General features: G+C 40.6%; 1 protein-coding gene across 3 annotated transcripts in view; it reads right to left on the bottom strand.

Moving 5' to 3' along the window:
* Positions 1-15,600, bottom strand: part of PTPRE (protein tyrosine phosphatase receptor type E) — a 214,231-nt gene that overhangs the window by 14,453 nt on the left and 184,178 nt on the right. For all 3 annotated transcript variants that reach the window (XR_012322091.1, XR_012322090.1, XM_073685061.1), the window contains exons 16-19: positions 6,615-6,749; positions 6,349-6,474; positions 4,606-4,757; positions 2,145-2,280 (exon numbers count right to left, since the gene is read on the bottom strand). Coding sequence is in view for 1 of the 3 variants with exons in the window: in XM_073685061.1 (XP_073541162.1) it covers positions 2,145-2,280; positions 4,606-4,757; positions 6,349-6,474; positions 6,615-6,749 (549 nt within the window). In the remaining 2 variants the exon portion in view is untranslated. The remainder of the gene's footprint in view (positions 1-2,144; positions 2,281-4,605; positions 4,758-6,348; positions 6,475-6,614; positions 6,750-15,600) is intronic.

The following is a 15,600-nucleotide window of genomic DNA, read 5'->3' as shown; positions in this document are numbered from 1 at the left end:
ATCGCCGTGTTCAGAATCGCCCGATCTGTTAATATAAAAAAATAATTAATCTGATCGGTAAACGCCGTAACGAGAAAAAAATTCCAAACGCCAGAATTACGTTTTTTTGGTTGACGCAACATTCCAATAAAATGCAATAATGGGTGATCAAAACATCGTATCTAGACCAAAAAAGTATCAATAAAAAGGTCAGCCCGGCGCGTAAAAATTAAAGGGGTATTCCCATCTCCAAGGTCCTATCCCAATATGTAGTAGGAGTAATAATAGTAATATTAGCAAATGCCTCCAATTAGAAATGTAGTGTATTTTTTCTGATTCGCTGTGTCTCTTTCCTCATGTGCAGGCATTGCAGGACCTTGGGTATCCATGGTTACGTCCACTGATAAAGTCAGTTAGTTAGCTAGGTGCTAGTGGTCATAACCATGGATACCTATGGTCCTACAATGCCTGCCCATGAGGTAAGAGAGATAGTGAATCAAAAATACTATACTACATTTCTAATTGGAGATATTTGCTAATATTATTATTACATCTACTATATATTGGGATAGGATCTTGGAGATGGGTATACCCCTTTAAGCCCCCACCCGGCCCCAGATCCTGAAAAATGGAGACGCTACGGGTCTCGGAAAATGGCGCCTTTTTTTTTTTTTTTAGCAAACTTTGGATTTTTTTTTCACCACTTAAATAAAAAAGAACCCATACATGTTTGGTGTCTATGAACTCGTAATGACCCGGAGAATAACACTGGCAGGTCAGTTTTAATATCCAGTGAATGTGCAAAGAAAAAACAAACAAAAAACAACTGTGGAGTTGCATTTTTTTTGCAATTTTACCGCACTTGGAATTTTTTTCCCGTTTTCCAGCACACAATATGGTAAAACTATTAATGGCGTTTAAAAGTACAACTTGTCCCGCAATAAGCCCTCACACGGCCATATTGCCCAAAAAATAAAAAGCGCTATGGCTCTGGGAACAAGGGGAGCAAAAAATGAAAATGCAAAAACGGAAAATGTTCCGGTCATGAAGGGGTTAAATTGCAAAAACCTGGTGACAGATTCCTTTTAACAGCACTCATGCTGCCGAGAAAAATGGCAGCCTATGTGCACTGAACGAGCTATTGCGCAATTTTAAGAGCGTTCTGCTTGTGTAAACAGTTTATCAAATAACTGCTGATCGGTAAATATTTACTAATCTGCAGACGTTTAATGCCCCAAGTTGCTGGAGAAAACCCACCTTGAAATGTCAAAGGCCACAAAGCCATGTCCATGTTCGGGCAATAGTGTAGCGTGGATTGTCAGCAGCTGGGCCAAAACAACTATTGTGCTCCCCCAATTCAGAAATAATGCCCCCTGATTGCTCCAAAAAAAACAAATAATGCCAGCTGAGTGCAACTTAAAACAATTAGTGCTGCTTTACACAGTAATAATGCCCTCTTAAAAAATAATGACGCCTTCTGAATGCCCCCTTTGTGTCATGGGTTACCCGGTTTTATTGGATAAGAAGATAAAAGGTAGTACCAGTATTTAGTTGTACTTTAGAGTAAAAAAAAAAAAGCAGTGACTGTAAAATTCCCTGCAGTGCCTCCGCAGGTGAAATGAAGCATTACGCTTAATGAGCTGACTGTAATGAATGGACCTGTTGGTTCCTCCAGAGTGAGAAACGCTGTATTATTAACCCAGGATTGCCTATTCGATTTGCATTTTTTAAACAGCACAGGACTGTGTATTGCACCCACAGGCAATGATGCAGATAAGATGGTGGATTAACCCATAAGGAAACTCTATCTCTTTTATTATCTAAGCCATTTTTTTCTGAATTCTGGAATTCCAGCTTCTCCTGCATACAAGGTAGCTGTACAGCAGGACAATGAGGCCATATGACTCCCCAGTATGTGGCTGCACAATGTCTGTGTGCTGCTTTACAGCCTCAGGTGTCTATTGAAGAAGATATTCTCCCTTTAATGCAAATAGAATAGAAACAACCTCCATATGTCTCGGCATGATGGGTCTATATACATGTATACAATATGGCCTGGTGCACAAGCCCTTGGGCAGCACTACAAACTGTTTTAAGGGTTATAGCGCAAATATATGTTTTTTCTTGGCATTTAATATGTATTCCTAAAACAAGCCTCCACTCACCAGTGTTTGCACCATGTGCGGCCGCTGCATTCGTAAACTTTTCACAGTCTGAAAAACATCAAGTAGCCCCTCGGCTTTAACTCGCTCCAGGATATTGCTGAGGGCAATGAATGTCCCCGTTCTGCCAGCTCCAGCACTGGAAAGGAATGCACAAATCATACATCAAATCTGGAAACCCCTTTCTTTCCATGTTTTATATCAAGGTGTATTTAGCTATAGCACTTTTTTTATTATTAATTTCCTCCTTTTATGCCAAAGTGCGCCTCTTGTTGTCTCCCCAAATATTTCTGTATCTCTTAAGTAAATTTCTCATTCAGGGCCTGAGGAAACCTAAAAACTTTATTCTTCGTCATTCAACCCTGTCCACTTCCTGCTGACTCCAACCCAAAAATATCTCCCGGATCCGCACATTCCTCAGCAAAGACTGCAAAAACACTAGTGCATGCCCTCATCATTTCCCGCCTCGACTACTGCAACCTCCTGCTCTGTGGCCTCCCTTCTAACACTCTCGCAGCCCTCCAATCTATCCTAAACTCTGCTGCCCGACTAATCCACCTGTCCCCCCGCTATTCCCCGGCCTCTCCCCTCTGTCAATCCCTTCAGAAGCTCAAGTTCAAGACCCTAACTATGGCATATAAAGCCATCCACAACCTGTGTCCTCCATATATCTGTGACCTAGTCTCCCGCTACATACCCGCATGCAACCTCCGATCTTCACAAGATCTCCTTCTCTACTCCCCTCTTATCTCCTGTTCCCACAATCGCATATAAGATTTCTCTCGTGCATCCCCCCTACTCTGGATCTCTACCCCAACATATCAGACTCTCTCCTGCCGTGGAAACCTTCAAAAGGAACCTGAGGATCCACCTCTTCCGGCAAGCGTACAACCTGCAGTAACCACCGCTCCACCACACCGCTGCATGACCAGCTCTACCCTCACCTACTGTATCCTCACCCATCCCCTGTAGACTGTGAGCCCTCGCGGGCAGGGTCCTCTCTCCTCCTGTACCAGTCGCCGACTTGTATTGTTCAAGATTATTGTACTTGTTGTTTGCTATGTATACCCCTTTTAACATGTAAAGAGCCATGGAATAAATGGTGCTATAATAATAATAATAATAATAATAATTCACATCTAAAAAGAAACTTCAATTCTGAGCAAGTTTTGGCAGCCAAGCTGGGAGCTATAGTTTCATATTAGATGCAAGTTGGAAGCTCTTGGGAAATCTTAATGCAGGTAGAGAGATAAATGTATCATGTAAATGCTAAGCAATGCAACTTGTACCTGCTAAACCAGAGACCCATTCGGTATGAGCTATTTTGCATATCATTTTTTTTTCCACTGTAGTTCCTTGAAAATAAGTCTCCATGCCAAGTTGGGTCTTCCCCCTAAAATGTAAATGCTAAAAGCAAAAGCAGTTTTTTCATTTTGTTTCTTCAGGAGCACAACTCCCAGCTTCCTGCTTGCCCGGGAGCAGTGAAGATTGACAGTTCTGACCAGCAGCAATGTCGTGCCGCTGGTCCACAATGTGCGCAGGGAGGAACGCAGAGACACTGAGACTACCCAATCCAGTGATCCAGCAAGCTGCAGAACAAAGAGCTTGAAAGCATGGGAAATTGGTCACCTCTGATTTCAGAGGTGGCTGGTAACCTTCGCATTGAGCAGTAAACTTATTATTATTAATGTCCTTCAGCTTGGGTCTCGAGCCATGGCGACTTGATGGATGAACGCTCTGTAGGAAGATTGATCTTGTGTAAGGCTAGATCGCTCCACCAGGGTCTTCTCCGCCGTTATCTTGATAGTACGAAGCCATCGGGTTGTTCTTTCTATTCATCTGACCATGATGTCCTTTTCCAGTCATTGCTCTCTTCGTATGATGTGTCCAAAGTAGACAAGTCGTTGCTTGGTCATCCTTGCTTCGAGTGACATGTCTGGCTTGATTTGTTCCTAAATTGATTTGTGTGTTCTTCTTGCCATCCATGGTATTGATAACATCCTTCTCCAGCACCACATTTCGAAGGCGTTGATTCTTCTTCTGTCTTGTTCCTTTATCGTCCAGATTTCGCATCCATATGTTACTACAGAAAAGGCCAGACTATGTACGAGCCGTGTCTTCATCGCCAGTGAAATGTTCCTCGATTTGAAGACCTTGTCCAGTGACTTCATTGTTGATTTGCCCATGGTCATTCGCTCATTGACTTCCGGTGTCGTCGCTGCATTTTGAGTGATCATAGAACTAAAAATCCCTCCGTTCTTCAGTTTTTTTTAATAAGAGGTGAATTTCAAAATTACTTGTTTTAACATATACTTTGCAATTTTACCCATTTCTAATAATGAGACTAACCCTTTAATCCATCCATTTAAGACAAACTTTGTAATATAAAGTACAAGTGCATAGGGCGGTTTGGAAATTGACTCGATAAGCAACTGATCCATGACTTTAGCATGGCTGGACTCACCTGCAATGTACAATGATGGGGTGGTTGCCCGTCTGTTGCTGCTGTTTTTGGACGGCTGCAATAAGGTCAATCATCCCTTTCCCTTCTGCAGGAATTCCAATCTCAGGCCAGCCATGGAAATGGAACTGACGAACAAGTCGTGGCTGTTTTTCCTGCATAAATATATTGCAAAACTGTTACTAAGCTTTATTTCCAAATTCACTTTGAAGCATGGGATTGTTGAGAAATGCCTTGAGCGATTCTGAGTACTTCATACAGTATTATTTCAGTATATTTCTTCACTCTTGGCACCTTTTCTTGGCACACAACTGCAAGATATTCTGAAGTCTCACAAAACCTGAATAGTATCATAGAGAACACAGGACGGCTCGGCCTCATGAGTAGTGTTGAGCGAATGTGTTTGGCATTTCAAATTCGTGTTCGTGTACGGGGTTCCGGCTTGTTCGCGCCAAAAAATCGGCTCCGCCCATGAACATCCCTGATTTGCCACACGCAGATGTTATCATGAGCACTATTGTGCATGGGAAAGTCGGGCGAGATATCTGCCAGCAGAACTATCGGCTGAGCCATTGTTCATCCAACAGCTATGGGTGCTTTAGAGGGTGTGAAAAACTGACCATTTTTCCTAAGTGCCAGATACAATTTTCATCCATTTTTGGTCCATGTGTCTATTTTTACCATTTGTGTGGCAGCCATTTTTCTCATATGAAAACACAGATACATATAGTGGAACAGCGGACGTCTGAATGAGGCCTTACTCATATCATTAGCAAGAAGGAGACATATGGAAAGGCGTGTGAATGCAGAACAAGACTATGTACACACGGTGTCTTTTTCAGGCAAATTGTTTCCGGAATCCGCCTGAAAAAGCACTGCGAAACCGCCGCAAAAAAAAAATGGACATAAAACGACATTGTTGAGCACATGTTTAGTCTTGTGTCACTTCTTTTAACCACTTTCTCATTCGTAAAAACCTGGAACGTTTAAAAAAAAGTAACTTTCATTCTGTATAGAGTGGAAGACGCTGCAAGAATGACCGCAAAGCCGCGTCAGGAAAACGACCACTGGCGTCAGGAAAATGACAACCATCATTTTTTTTTTTAAAAACCGCTTCATCTAGGAAAACTCATTGTTTAAAAGACGCTGTGGGCACAAATGTTAAGGCTATGTCCACAAGGTGTTTTTTTTTTACCAAAGCATTTTTGCAGCTTTTTGATTTGACAGAGTCTTATTTGTAGCCAATTCCATCAGATTAACTTCAAAGATGTGACCTGCAGATTTTTCTTTTCACTAAGTTTTTCAAAACCTGATCAAGAAAAAAAAAAACTCCTCATATAAAGAACAAATTGGATTTACTATAAAAAAAAAAACGAATAGGAGGGGTTTGCCAAGTGTTTTTAAAAAATTTTTGAGGAGGATTTCGGAGCAGATTTGCGCCAAAAAAATCCTAAAAATATTCTTATGCGAATATAGCCTAAGAGTATAGAGGGTTCATTTGCAACTATGGAGGAGTGCATTGGATATGCATAGGGGTTTCGTAGCTGTAGAAAAAAAAATGCAATAGCAAATTTTTAAACAAGACTGCAAAATAGTTTTTTTTTAACACCTTTATCAGGTAAGTACTGTTCCTGTTGTTATTTTATGCCGCCTCATTTTTGCCGTATCCCAGCAAAACCCCTTTAAACATCAGAAAACAAGTGTCGTGTCTGGATGACAAAAGCTCTGAACCATTTCCAATATTACCTGGCTGCTTGTAGCTACGAAGTCTCTGATACTGATTGCTTCTAGTAAACGGTCACTCTTACTTTCTATAGTTATCTCTCCATGGGTCACAGCGCCCTCAGATGGCCAGTACTGGCAGCATTTCTCCTGATGGAGGGGAAACAATCAGATTAACAGTATTTTAGAGGAGAGCTCCATCTTCGTTATATGGATCATTATGCACTAGGATACCGCACACAAAGCACTGCCTTGCTCGATATTTGCCTTTTCCAGTCATTTCTCTTTACCTGCTCCCTTTCCTGCAGTTCTGTGAGAATCACAATTGTGTGACACTTCCACTCCCACACCATCCTCCAGAAATCCTCCACCGTGTGCGGCAGCGGACCTTGCGTTGCGATAAAATAGTCTTTTTGTCGATAGCCCTAAAAAAATTGGATAAAAGGAGAAAATATAATGATTGAATGCATGAATCCGATGAGAAGTCACTTGTAATTTAATAATTACACATATGCTATGCCATCAATGCATAGTAAAGAGTATAAAAAAGAAATACGCATTAGGCCAGAGTAATAACCGAGAGGAATTCATGAGAATTAACAGAACTCTATCAGTAAATTCTGAAAAGTTTCTTGAGAGCCTCTTGCAGTTTGTGATCCTTGCACGGCTTAAAGAGGTTATTTGGTGCCATCCAGAACTACTCACTACCCCAGCATCAATAACATTACCCATAGCTCACAACTGTCCCGTATTCGGCGGGACTGTCCCGTATTCGGCGGGACTGTCCCGTCACATCTCAGCTGTTCTCCCGGTTTATACTCACCTCTCCGACATCTTCGTAGCTTCTCCCTGTGAAGTGCATAAATTAAATTAAATTTATTTACTTCATTCACCATCGGGCTTCCACAGCCGCGGTCGTCGCTCATAGGCAGCAGCTCTACCAATGAGCCACAGGTCGTAATGAGAGACATAGGAAGTTTTGGTAATCTTGACCTCTATATCAGGTAGTGACTCCAGAAGCACAGAATACAAGTACATTGCATACAGCGTTGTATTTTTTTGTACTTGTATTCTGAGGTGAAAAAAAAGTCCGATTTTTGTTCCTATAAAACTAAGATTTTTATTATAAGTAATTACAAAACTGTAATTTTTTTTTGTGAGAGCCTCCCCAAGGTCTCAAACCCACAACCCTCAATATCCAGGCAGGAGTTGAACATACTGAGCTACAAGCTCAGGTGAATTTTCGATAGTTGATCTGTTATAGCAGCTCTGACTGCACAGACAGATTACATAGAGATACATTACACATAGCAGTGGATTTCTATGTATTGTATTCTAGAGGGAGAATAAGATATTTTTTTTTCTTCCTATAAAATTACAAAAAAAATTATGAAAAACACTTAAAATATTGTAATTTTTAATGCGTTTTTTTTAAATAAAAATAATAAACATCACAAATCAGCACATAACATGGACATATTTGGTGTCCCTGTAATCGTAACGACCCGCACAACACAGCGATCAGATTATTTACAAGGATCGGTAAATGTCGTAAAAAAATGGCGTGATTGATATTTTTTCTCCATTATACTTATACTTATAAAATGTATTAAAAATGTATTAAAAACACAATGCTGAGGCCATGTTCACACATAGATTAAGTGCTGCATTTTCTTTATTGCTTTTTTTCTGCACATTTTCTGCAGGTGTCCGCAGCACACGATGCAATAACAATCTTCTCTGATTATTGCGCATTTGCTGCGTTTCTTTTGTACGTTTTCCCCCGTATTTGATGCGATTTTGGTGCAGATGTGAATCCACATTTTTAACGCTTTTTTATAGTACAGAAAAGCTTTGATTCTGCGCTTAAAAATTCAACAGTGTTGTTTTCTTCATGCATTTTTTTTCAGAAGCCTATAAAGAAAAAATGCACTAAAACCGCAGAGGGTGGATGTTTCATGGAATCACATCCACTTTGCTTGGACATTTAGGCCGTGTTCACATGTAGCGTAAATGCTGCGTTTTTTGTGCTGTTTATTTGCACAGAAATTCTGCTCTGTTTAGCTGTCCAAGCAAAGTGGATGTGATTTCATGAGAACTGCGCCCCCTGTGGACTAAAGACGCTGCTGAACTGTGCGGTTTTGGTGCTTTTTTTCTCGTCTTCTATTTGGAGCCTAAAAAAAAACTTCATGTAAAACCTGCAGACACTTTATTAAGAATCAAAGCTTTTCTGTAGTATAATAAGCAATTAAAAAACGCGGCTTCACGTCTGCACCAAAAATGCATCAAATAAGGGGCAAAGGGCATAAAAAATGCGGCAATAATTAGAGAAGATTGTTATTGTGTAGTTTGGTGCGGATCCTGCAGAAAACAAAAAACACACTATTTCTGCAACATGTGAACACGGTCTTACAGACACCAAAAAGCCAGGTGTCATATAGTGACGCTACAGAAAGATGAGAAAGTTCTGGCAGCTCCAACTGTAAATGAAGAACAAAAAATAATCCACAACCAGAGATGAGCAGGACGCACAGATGATGTCGCGCTGCCCTGGGTGATCATAAACCGCTGGAGACACCGGAAGGTTAGAGATTCGCAGCCTCCCATCCAGCCGCCAGGTACCACTGATCTGGATGCTGGACCTGGGAATCGAACTGCTCATCTCTAGTCCCAACTGTCCCAGATACAGCAGACAGTCCTGGATTTGGGTCTACACCCTGCAGTCTCGGGCGTTTGCTGATATCCCTCACTGCCACCGCCCCTCTGACATCTCCTTCTACCAGGGGAGAAAGAAATGGTAAACGGGAGTGTAATGGGGTGTGACAAGGGGAGGGGCCAAAACCTGCCGCAGCGCGCTGGGCGCGCCGCAACATCTGTCCCTCTTCCTATTCTTCAAAAGTTGGGAGGTATGACGTTACCCCACATATCTGGTGAGACCTGTGCACGATCTGTAGGCATTGTGTTTTGCGAATGTCAATGGATAACCCCTTTAAAGGTAATCTGTCAGCAGGTTTTTGCTACCTCATCTGAAAGCAACATAAGGTAGGGACCAGGGCTGTGGAGTTGGAGTCAGAGCCCATTTTGGTGGAGTCGGTATAAAATGGACCGACTCCGACTCCTAAAATATATAATAAATTGGGTACAGTAGTTCAAAGCAGTTTGTGGGGAATATTTTTTTTAAGAATTTGGGAAAGTTATGAAATGTCCTACACTGTGTTCCAAATTATTATGCAAATAATATTTTCTCAGATTTTCCCAAATTACCTATATGAATTGCAGTCATTGTAATTTTCCAGTCAAATAACTATTAGAGTACAATTGAAAGGTTTTTTACAAACTGCCTATGAGAACAGTATATTTTTAAAAAAATAAAAAAACTCAAACTGCACTCAAAATGCATGTTCCAAATTATTATGCACAGCAGAGTTTTCAACCTTTTCATTTTAATAAAGAACAAAAAATGGTCATTTTTGAAATTATAAGCATTAGCAGGTTATTACAAACTGAAATCAAACAGTTTTCAACTCAAAACTTTATTCTAGGTGATGTTACATTTGCACATAGGACCCCTTGTTCGAAGGAGCTTCTGAACTCTCTCGTCCATTGAATTTGTCAGGTTTTGGATGGTTTCTGCTTCAATTGTTTTGCATGAGGACAGAATACCCTCCCAGAGCTGTTGCTTAGATGTGAACTGCCTCCCGCCATCATAGACACTCCTTTTGATGATGCTCTAGAGGTTCTCAATGGGGTTGAGGTCAGGGAAGCATGGGTGCCACACCATAAGTTTGTCCCCTTTTATGCCCATAGCAGCCAGAGATGCAGATGTGTTATGTGCAGCATGAGACGGGGCATTATCATGCATGAAATGATCTCGATGATCCAGATGGATGGAGTGGAGGATGGCTGGTTGATGGACACCCCATGCAAACACGGCTATGGCGCTAACAAGGAGGAGGTGGAGTAATGTTTTGGGCTGGAATCATGGGGAGAGAGATTGTCGGCCCTTTTAGGATCCCTGAAGGGGTAAAGATGAACTCCATAATGTATGTTGAGTTTCTCAAACAGCACTTCCTTCCATGGTTCAAGAAGAACTGTGAATTCTGCAGCAAGATCATTTCATGCATGATAATGCCCCTTCTCATGCTGCACATAACACATCTGCATCTCTGGCTGCTATGGGCATAAAAGGGGACAAACTTATGGTGTGGCCCCCATGCTCCCCTGACCTCAACCCCATTGAGAACCTCTGGAGCATCATCAAAAGGAGTGTCTATGATGGCGGGAGGCAGTTCACATCTAAGCAACAGCTCTGGGAGGGTATTCTGTCCTCATGCAAAACAATTAAAGCAGAAACCATCCAAAACCTGACAAATTCAATGAATGAGAGAGTTCAGAAGCTTCTTTCGAACAAGGGGTCCTATGTGCAAATGTAACATCACCTAGAATAAAGTTTTGAGTTGAAAACTGTTTGATTTCAGTTTGTAATAACCTGCTAATGCTTATAATTTCAAAAATGACCATTTTTTTGTTCTTTATTAAAATGAAAAGGTTGAAAACTCTGCTGTGCATAATAATTTGGAATACGCATTTTGAGTGCAGTTTGAGTTTTTTATTCTTTAAAAATATACTGTTATCATAGGCAGTTTGTACAAAAACCTTTCAATTGTACTCTAATAGTTATTTGACTGGAAAATTACAATGACTGCAATTCATATAGGTAATTTGGGAAAATCTGAGAAAATATTATTTGCATAATAATTTGGAACACAGTGTATAAATGTCTGTCCTATTCCTGATCTAAGGGTCTAGACTTTTAGCTGAGATGAATCTGTGCTACAGTAAATTTATCACTTAAACATGAGCCGTGTATGAGGGAGTTGTGGAGTCGGAGTCAGTGTCATGGAAATTGAGGAGTCGGAGGTTTGGCTTACCGACTCCACAGCCCTGGTAGGGGCACGATCTTTACTGTGTAATTTTCAGACTAATGAGCATTATTTATAACAGAAGATATTGAATATCCTCATTATTGGTGTAGTCTCATCATAGACAACCACTTCTGATTCAAGAAACTCCCGGAAAGCAGTTTATTGTGCCGAGGGAAGTTGAGACTTTAGATGCATGCTCAGGCTATCAGAGGAAGGGGGTCTCACATCTTACATTCTTGTGACTTAGCCAAACACGAATATGGAAGAAAGAGGAGAAAAAGCTGATAACATTCTTATTACAGCCTCTCTCGAGGGAATGCACAAAATTCACCAGCCAAGATAAGATCTTGTAGTTGTGTCCTGAAGAAGAAGTTGGATAACTTCGAAACGCGTAGACTTTATTAAAAGCTAAATAAACACCGTATTTTAATCTTCTTCATCTCCCGAGTCCATTCGTGGGATCTTACTAGCAGCACAAGGAACCCGCCTGATTTCCGCACAGTACAAGATAGAACATGTCTGTGATAGATCTTATCTACAGAAAGCAGACAGAAATGGGCCTCTGATACATAAGACCATGGGCTCATCAAACATATTGTGTAGGCCCACCTTTAGTGTCTACAACCATCACGATGAGCATTTATTATGTAGAAGTGCAGTGAGATGACCCCCGTGCTCCACCCGCTCATACATGGTGTTATGTCTACATTTGCTGTAGTTTCTAAACAAACTTAATTACAATAATGTATCGTTATCTAAAAATAAAATAAAAATGCGCCAGCATATGGGAAAATATGAAGGTGCACACACAGGGGGAGGAGGCTCCGTATCATGTTACAGTCTCTAGTATGTTGACATATGTGTAGTAAATCCTGGTTACACCCTGTATTGTGGGAGCAGTCTACTTTCCATCTTTTGTTTCACAACATTCTCACTGACTGATCCTGGCCCCTGCACCGACATGCAGCTCTCAGGCTAATAAGCCTTAATTGTAAGGGAAAATATTGGGATGTTCTTTTTGTGGTTGTCTCATTATAGACATCCCCTTTAATATTGCAGCCACTGCTTCAGGTCTGGGTCCAGGGAAACAGCTGCAGAAAGCCATGGCCAGCGAAACATATTAAAAGGGTTTCCCGATTTTGGAAAACTCCTGTCCCCAGCTTCAGGCTTTTTTCTTGTTTTTTTTTATTTTTTAACTGTGCTTTACTCACTCTCCCCAGATCCAACACTAGGTTTCTGCTGTTGTTTTTGGTGTCTGTTATTGTCTGCAGCACTGACATCATGTCGACAACACTGCAGACAATCAGTCAGCTCAGTGGATCTGAGCGGTTTGTGCTGTCAGTTCGGGCAAAGCTGCTGAGTTCGGTTATTGGCTGCAGCGCTGTCGGCGTGACATTTTTATGTATGTATAATAAAAATGCGTTTAAAAGTGGGGTTTTCCCATGAGTACAAAGTACATTTTAATTAATAGATCTTGGAATAAAAAGAATTTTCACAATTGGATGTGTTAAAAAAGAATGTTCCTGAGCCGAGATAATCTTATAAATGTGCCCCTGCTGTGTACTGTGTAATGGCTGTGTCTGACCGTGCAGGAACATGGTCTGATCATACCACAGCTCCTGGGCAGGGGACGAAGCAAAAGAGTATACAGACATTACAGCAGGGGATCACAGCTGATTCTGTGAGATAAAACATTTCCCTGCCTGTTTTTAAACAATGTTTTACCTCACAGAAAGAATCAGCTGTCATGTCTGTAATCTCTTTTGCTTCGTCCCCTGCCCAGGAGCTGTGGTATGATCAGACCATGTTCCTGTACGGTCAGACACAGCCATTACACAGTACACAGCAGGGGCACATTTATAAGATTATCTCGGAACAAGAACATTTTATTTAAACACATCCAATTGTGGAAGTTATTATTATTCCAAGATCTATTGATTAAAATGTTGATTAAAATTAACTTTTTTAGTGGGAAAACCCCTTTAAAATAAATAAATATTTGTCTTTTTGTATTTCTTGGTGAGGGGATTATTTTTTATAACTTTTCATTCTAAAGATCTCTGTTGACATAACATTTTTAATTGTAGTGTTCAGTTTCTCACTCTAAGACCATGTTCACACGTTAAGTATTCGGTCAGTATTTTCTATCAGTATTTGTAAGCCAAAACCAGGAGTGGGTGAAAAATGCAGAAATCGTGACGTGTTTCGATGATACTTTTTGCTCAAATTGTTCCACTCCTGATTTTGGCTTACAAATACTGATGTAAAATACTGAACGTGTGAACGCGACCTTACTGGGGCATTCATTATCCTCAATAAAGACATCAGCCTATAGTGACAGAAGTCACTGGCAGAGCTGACCTGGGTCTGATAGGACCCAGCGACTCCGCTACAGTATGTTCGGTAGACACTTGGCAAACATGGAATCTCCGAGTCCAGTGGAAGAACCGTCGTGCTTCTATTTATTGCCTAGCACTTCTTAAGTGCTATGTAGATGGCAAAAGAGAAGACAGAAGCGGGGATAAACCGCGTCTGTCCTGTAGCTGGAGACTCGACCTGCTCCTGCTAGACTGCAGGTGACAAAAGACGTCACTGCAGACTCAGGACCCGGCTGCACCGCCCAATGTTAACAGATAGTGGAAAGGCTTAAAGGAACACATGGTCAGTCTGCAGGATTTTTTGCATGTTTTGGAAACAAGTGGTGGGTGGCAATGGCATTTGTCGAGAAAAAAAAACATATTACACATTGAGTTTCAATATAGTTGATCTATTGTTCTTGAGATAATTCTGGTAGAGGCTTTTCCCCCCTCCCTTTTGTAGAACACATAGCATTCATGTATATGAGGGGGGAGGAGGAATAAGTTATATGGTCACCTAAACAATATTCTAGAAATCCTGCAGAGAACACAATCATTTATTTTTGATTGTTCTGTACCATTTTCTGGCTGGTGTACTGCTAAGGTGGTGGGGCTTACAAAAGTGGCAGCTCTTAACAATCTTTATATCCTACTGCAGGCAGGTCATAGGGGAGAGGCTCCTGCTGCAGCAAGGTACAGGATAACGAGGAAGAGGAGGAAGGGCATAGCTGATCTCCTTGGAGACACACAGAAGATTTCTTGACGTATCTTTCTGTTTTAACTGTAATATGAGACAAAATAGTATAAAATCAAAGAACAGGGACGGCTAAGATCTGTGCAGATTTCTTGCAGAAATATAGTCTCTGAAAGTCCCTTCTACAGAACAGAGGTTTCAAATATCAAGGAAACATCTATTTAAGGTGGAGAAGTAATTCCAGGGTACCGAACTTCTTAAAAACATTTTTTAATAGGAATCAATTAAAAAAGTCAAGAGACAAAAAGAATATCAATCACTGATGAAGAGGGGTGCTAAGAGCAAACGCGTTTCAGAAAGAATTCCTTATTCATTGCATCAATGTATTTTAGCGGTGTGTCTGGCCACAAGCTTATCGACTGTTTCCACCAGCGACCAGAAACATTGTGAACACGGCTCAAAACTTTAATACAGGCTGTAACTCCAAATAAACACAATATTTGTCTTAACAAAAGTATTTTGAGAGTTATCACACTTTTTATTTTTTATAAATTATTATGTTTTATGCATATTTTACATTGAAATGTTATTAATTTAAAGTGCACCTGTTACTTGCCAAATATATAGTACATATACTGTATATGAGAAAGCAAGCAAAGATGTCTCCAGCAGGACCAGGGTTGTATATATCTTGTTAAAACTTCACTTTTAATTTCAAATTATAAAAGCCAAGGATGAGTTACAGAATGAGCAATGTAACGGCTCTTAGGTACAGCACATTCCAACGCGTTTCGGCTAAACCTTATTCATGGAATAATGTGAGAACTAAGCCTGCTAGCTGAAGTTAAATAAAAAACACTTCTTGGTGATTGCTTCAGGTGTTGGACCACAGCCCAGAGGAGAATTAACCCATTATTGGCAGCTAAAATTAACTACAGCAAAAAAGCACAAAAACTACATAAAATTGGACATGAGATAGAATGGAATACAAAATTAGTGGAAATACAAAATGAGTGAGAGATACATGCAGAAACAAAAACAAAAAGATCTTTTATGCCGTGGAGCAGTAAAACACATAATAATGATCATAATAATCATAATAATATTTTATACTGTATATGGACATTGTTTTACCTGGTGTAAATGCCGCTCTTCTCCTGAATCCGGCGTTCGTTTTTCTTTTGTTTCTATGCCTCTCTATTCCTGAGATATGGCTTCCTCTTCTCAGTATTTAAGTCTAGTATTTTAACCAATTGGGTGTGGTCCTCAAGAAGATGCCCACAGAGAATAGTTGATCACT

Source organism: Phyllobates terribilis, unplaced genomic scaffold, assembly GCF_046119375.1.
Source record: "Phyllobates terribilis strain yellow unplaced genomic scaffold, ASM4611937v1 Scaffold_5__5_contigs__length_657084704, whole genome shotgun sequence".
In the NCBI taxonomy this organism is placed as follows: Eukaryota; Metazoa; Chordata; class Amphibia; order Anura; family Dendrobatidae; genus Phyllobates; species Phyllobates terribilis.
The sequence above is the reverse complement of the archived record's forward strand: the minus strand, read 5'-3'. Positions and strand labels throughout refer to the sequence as shown.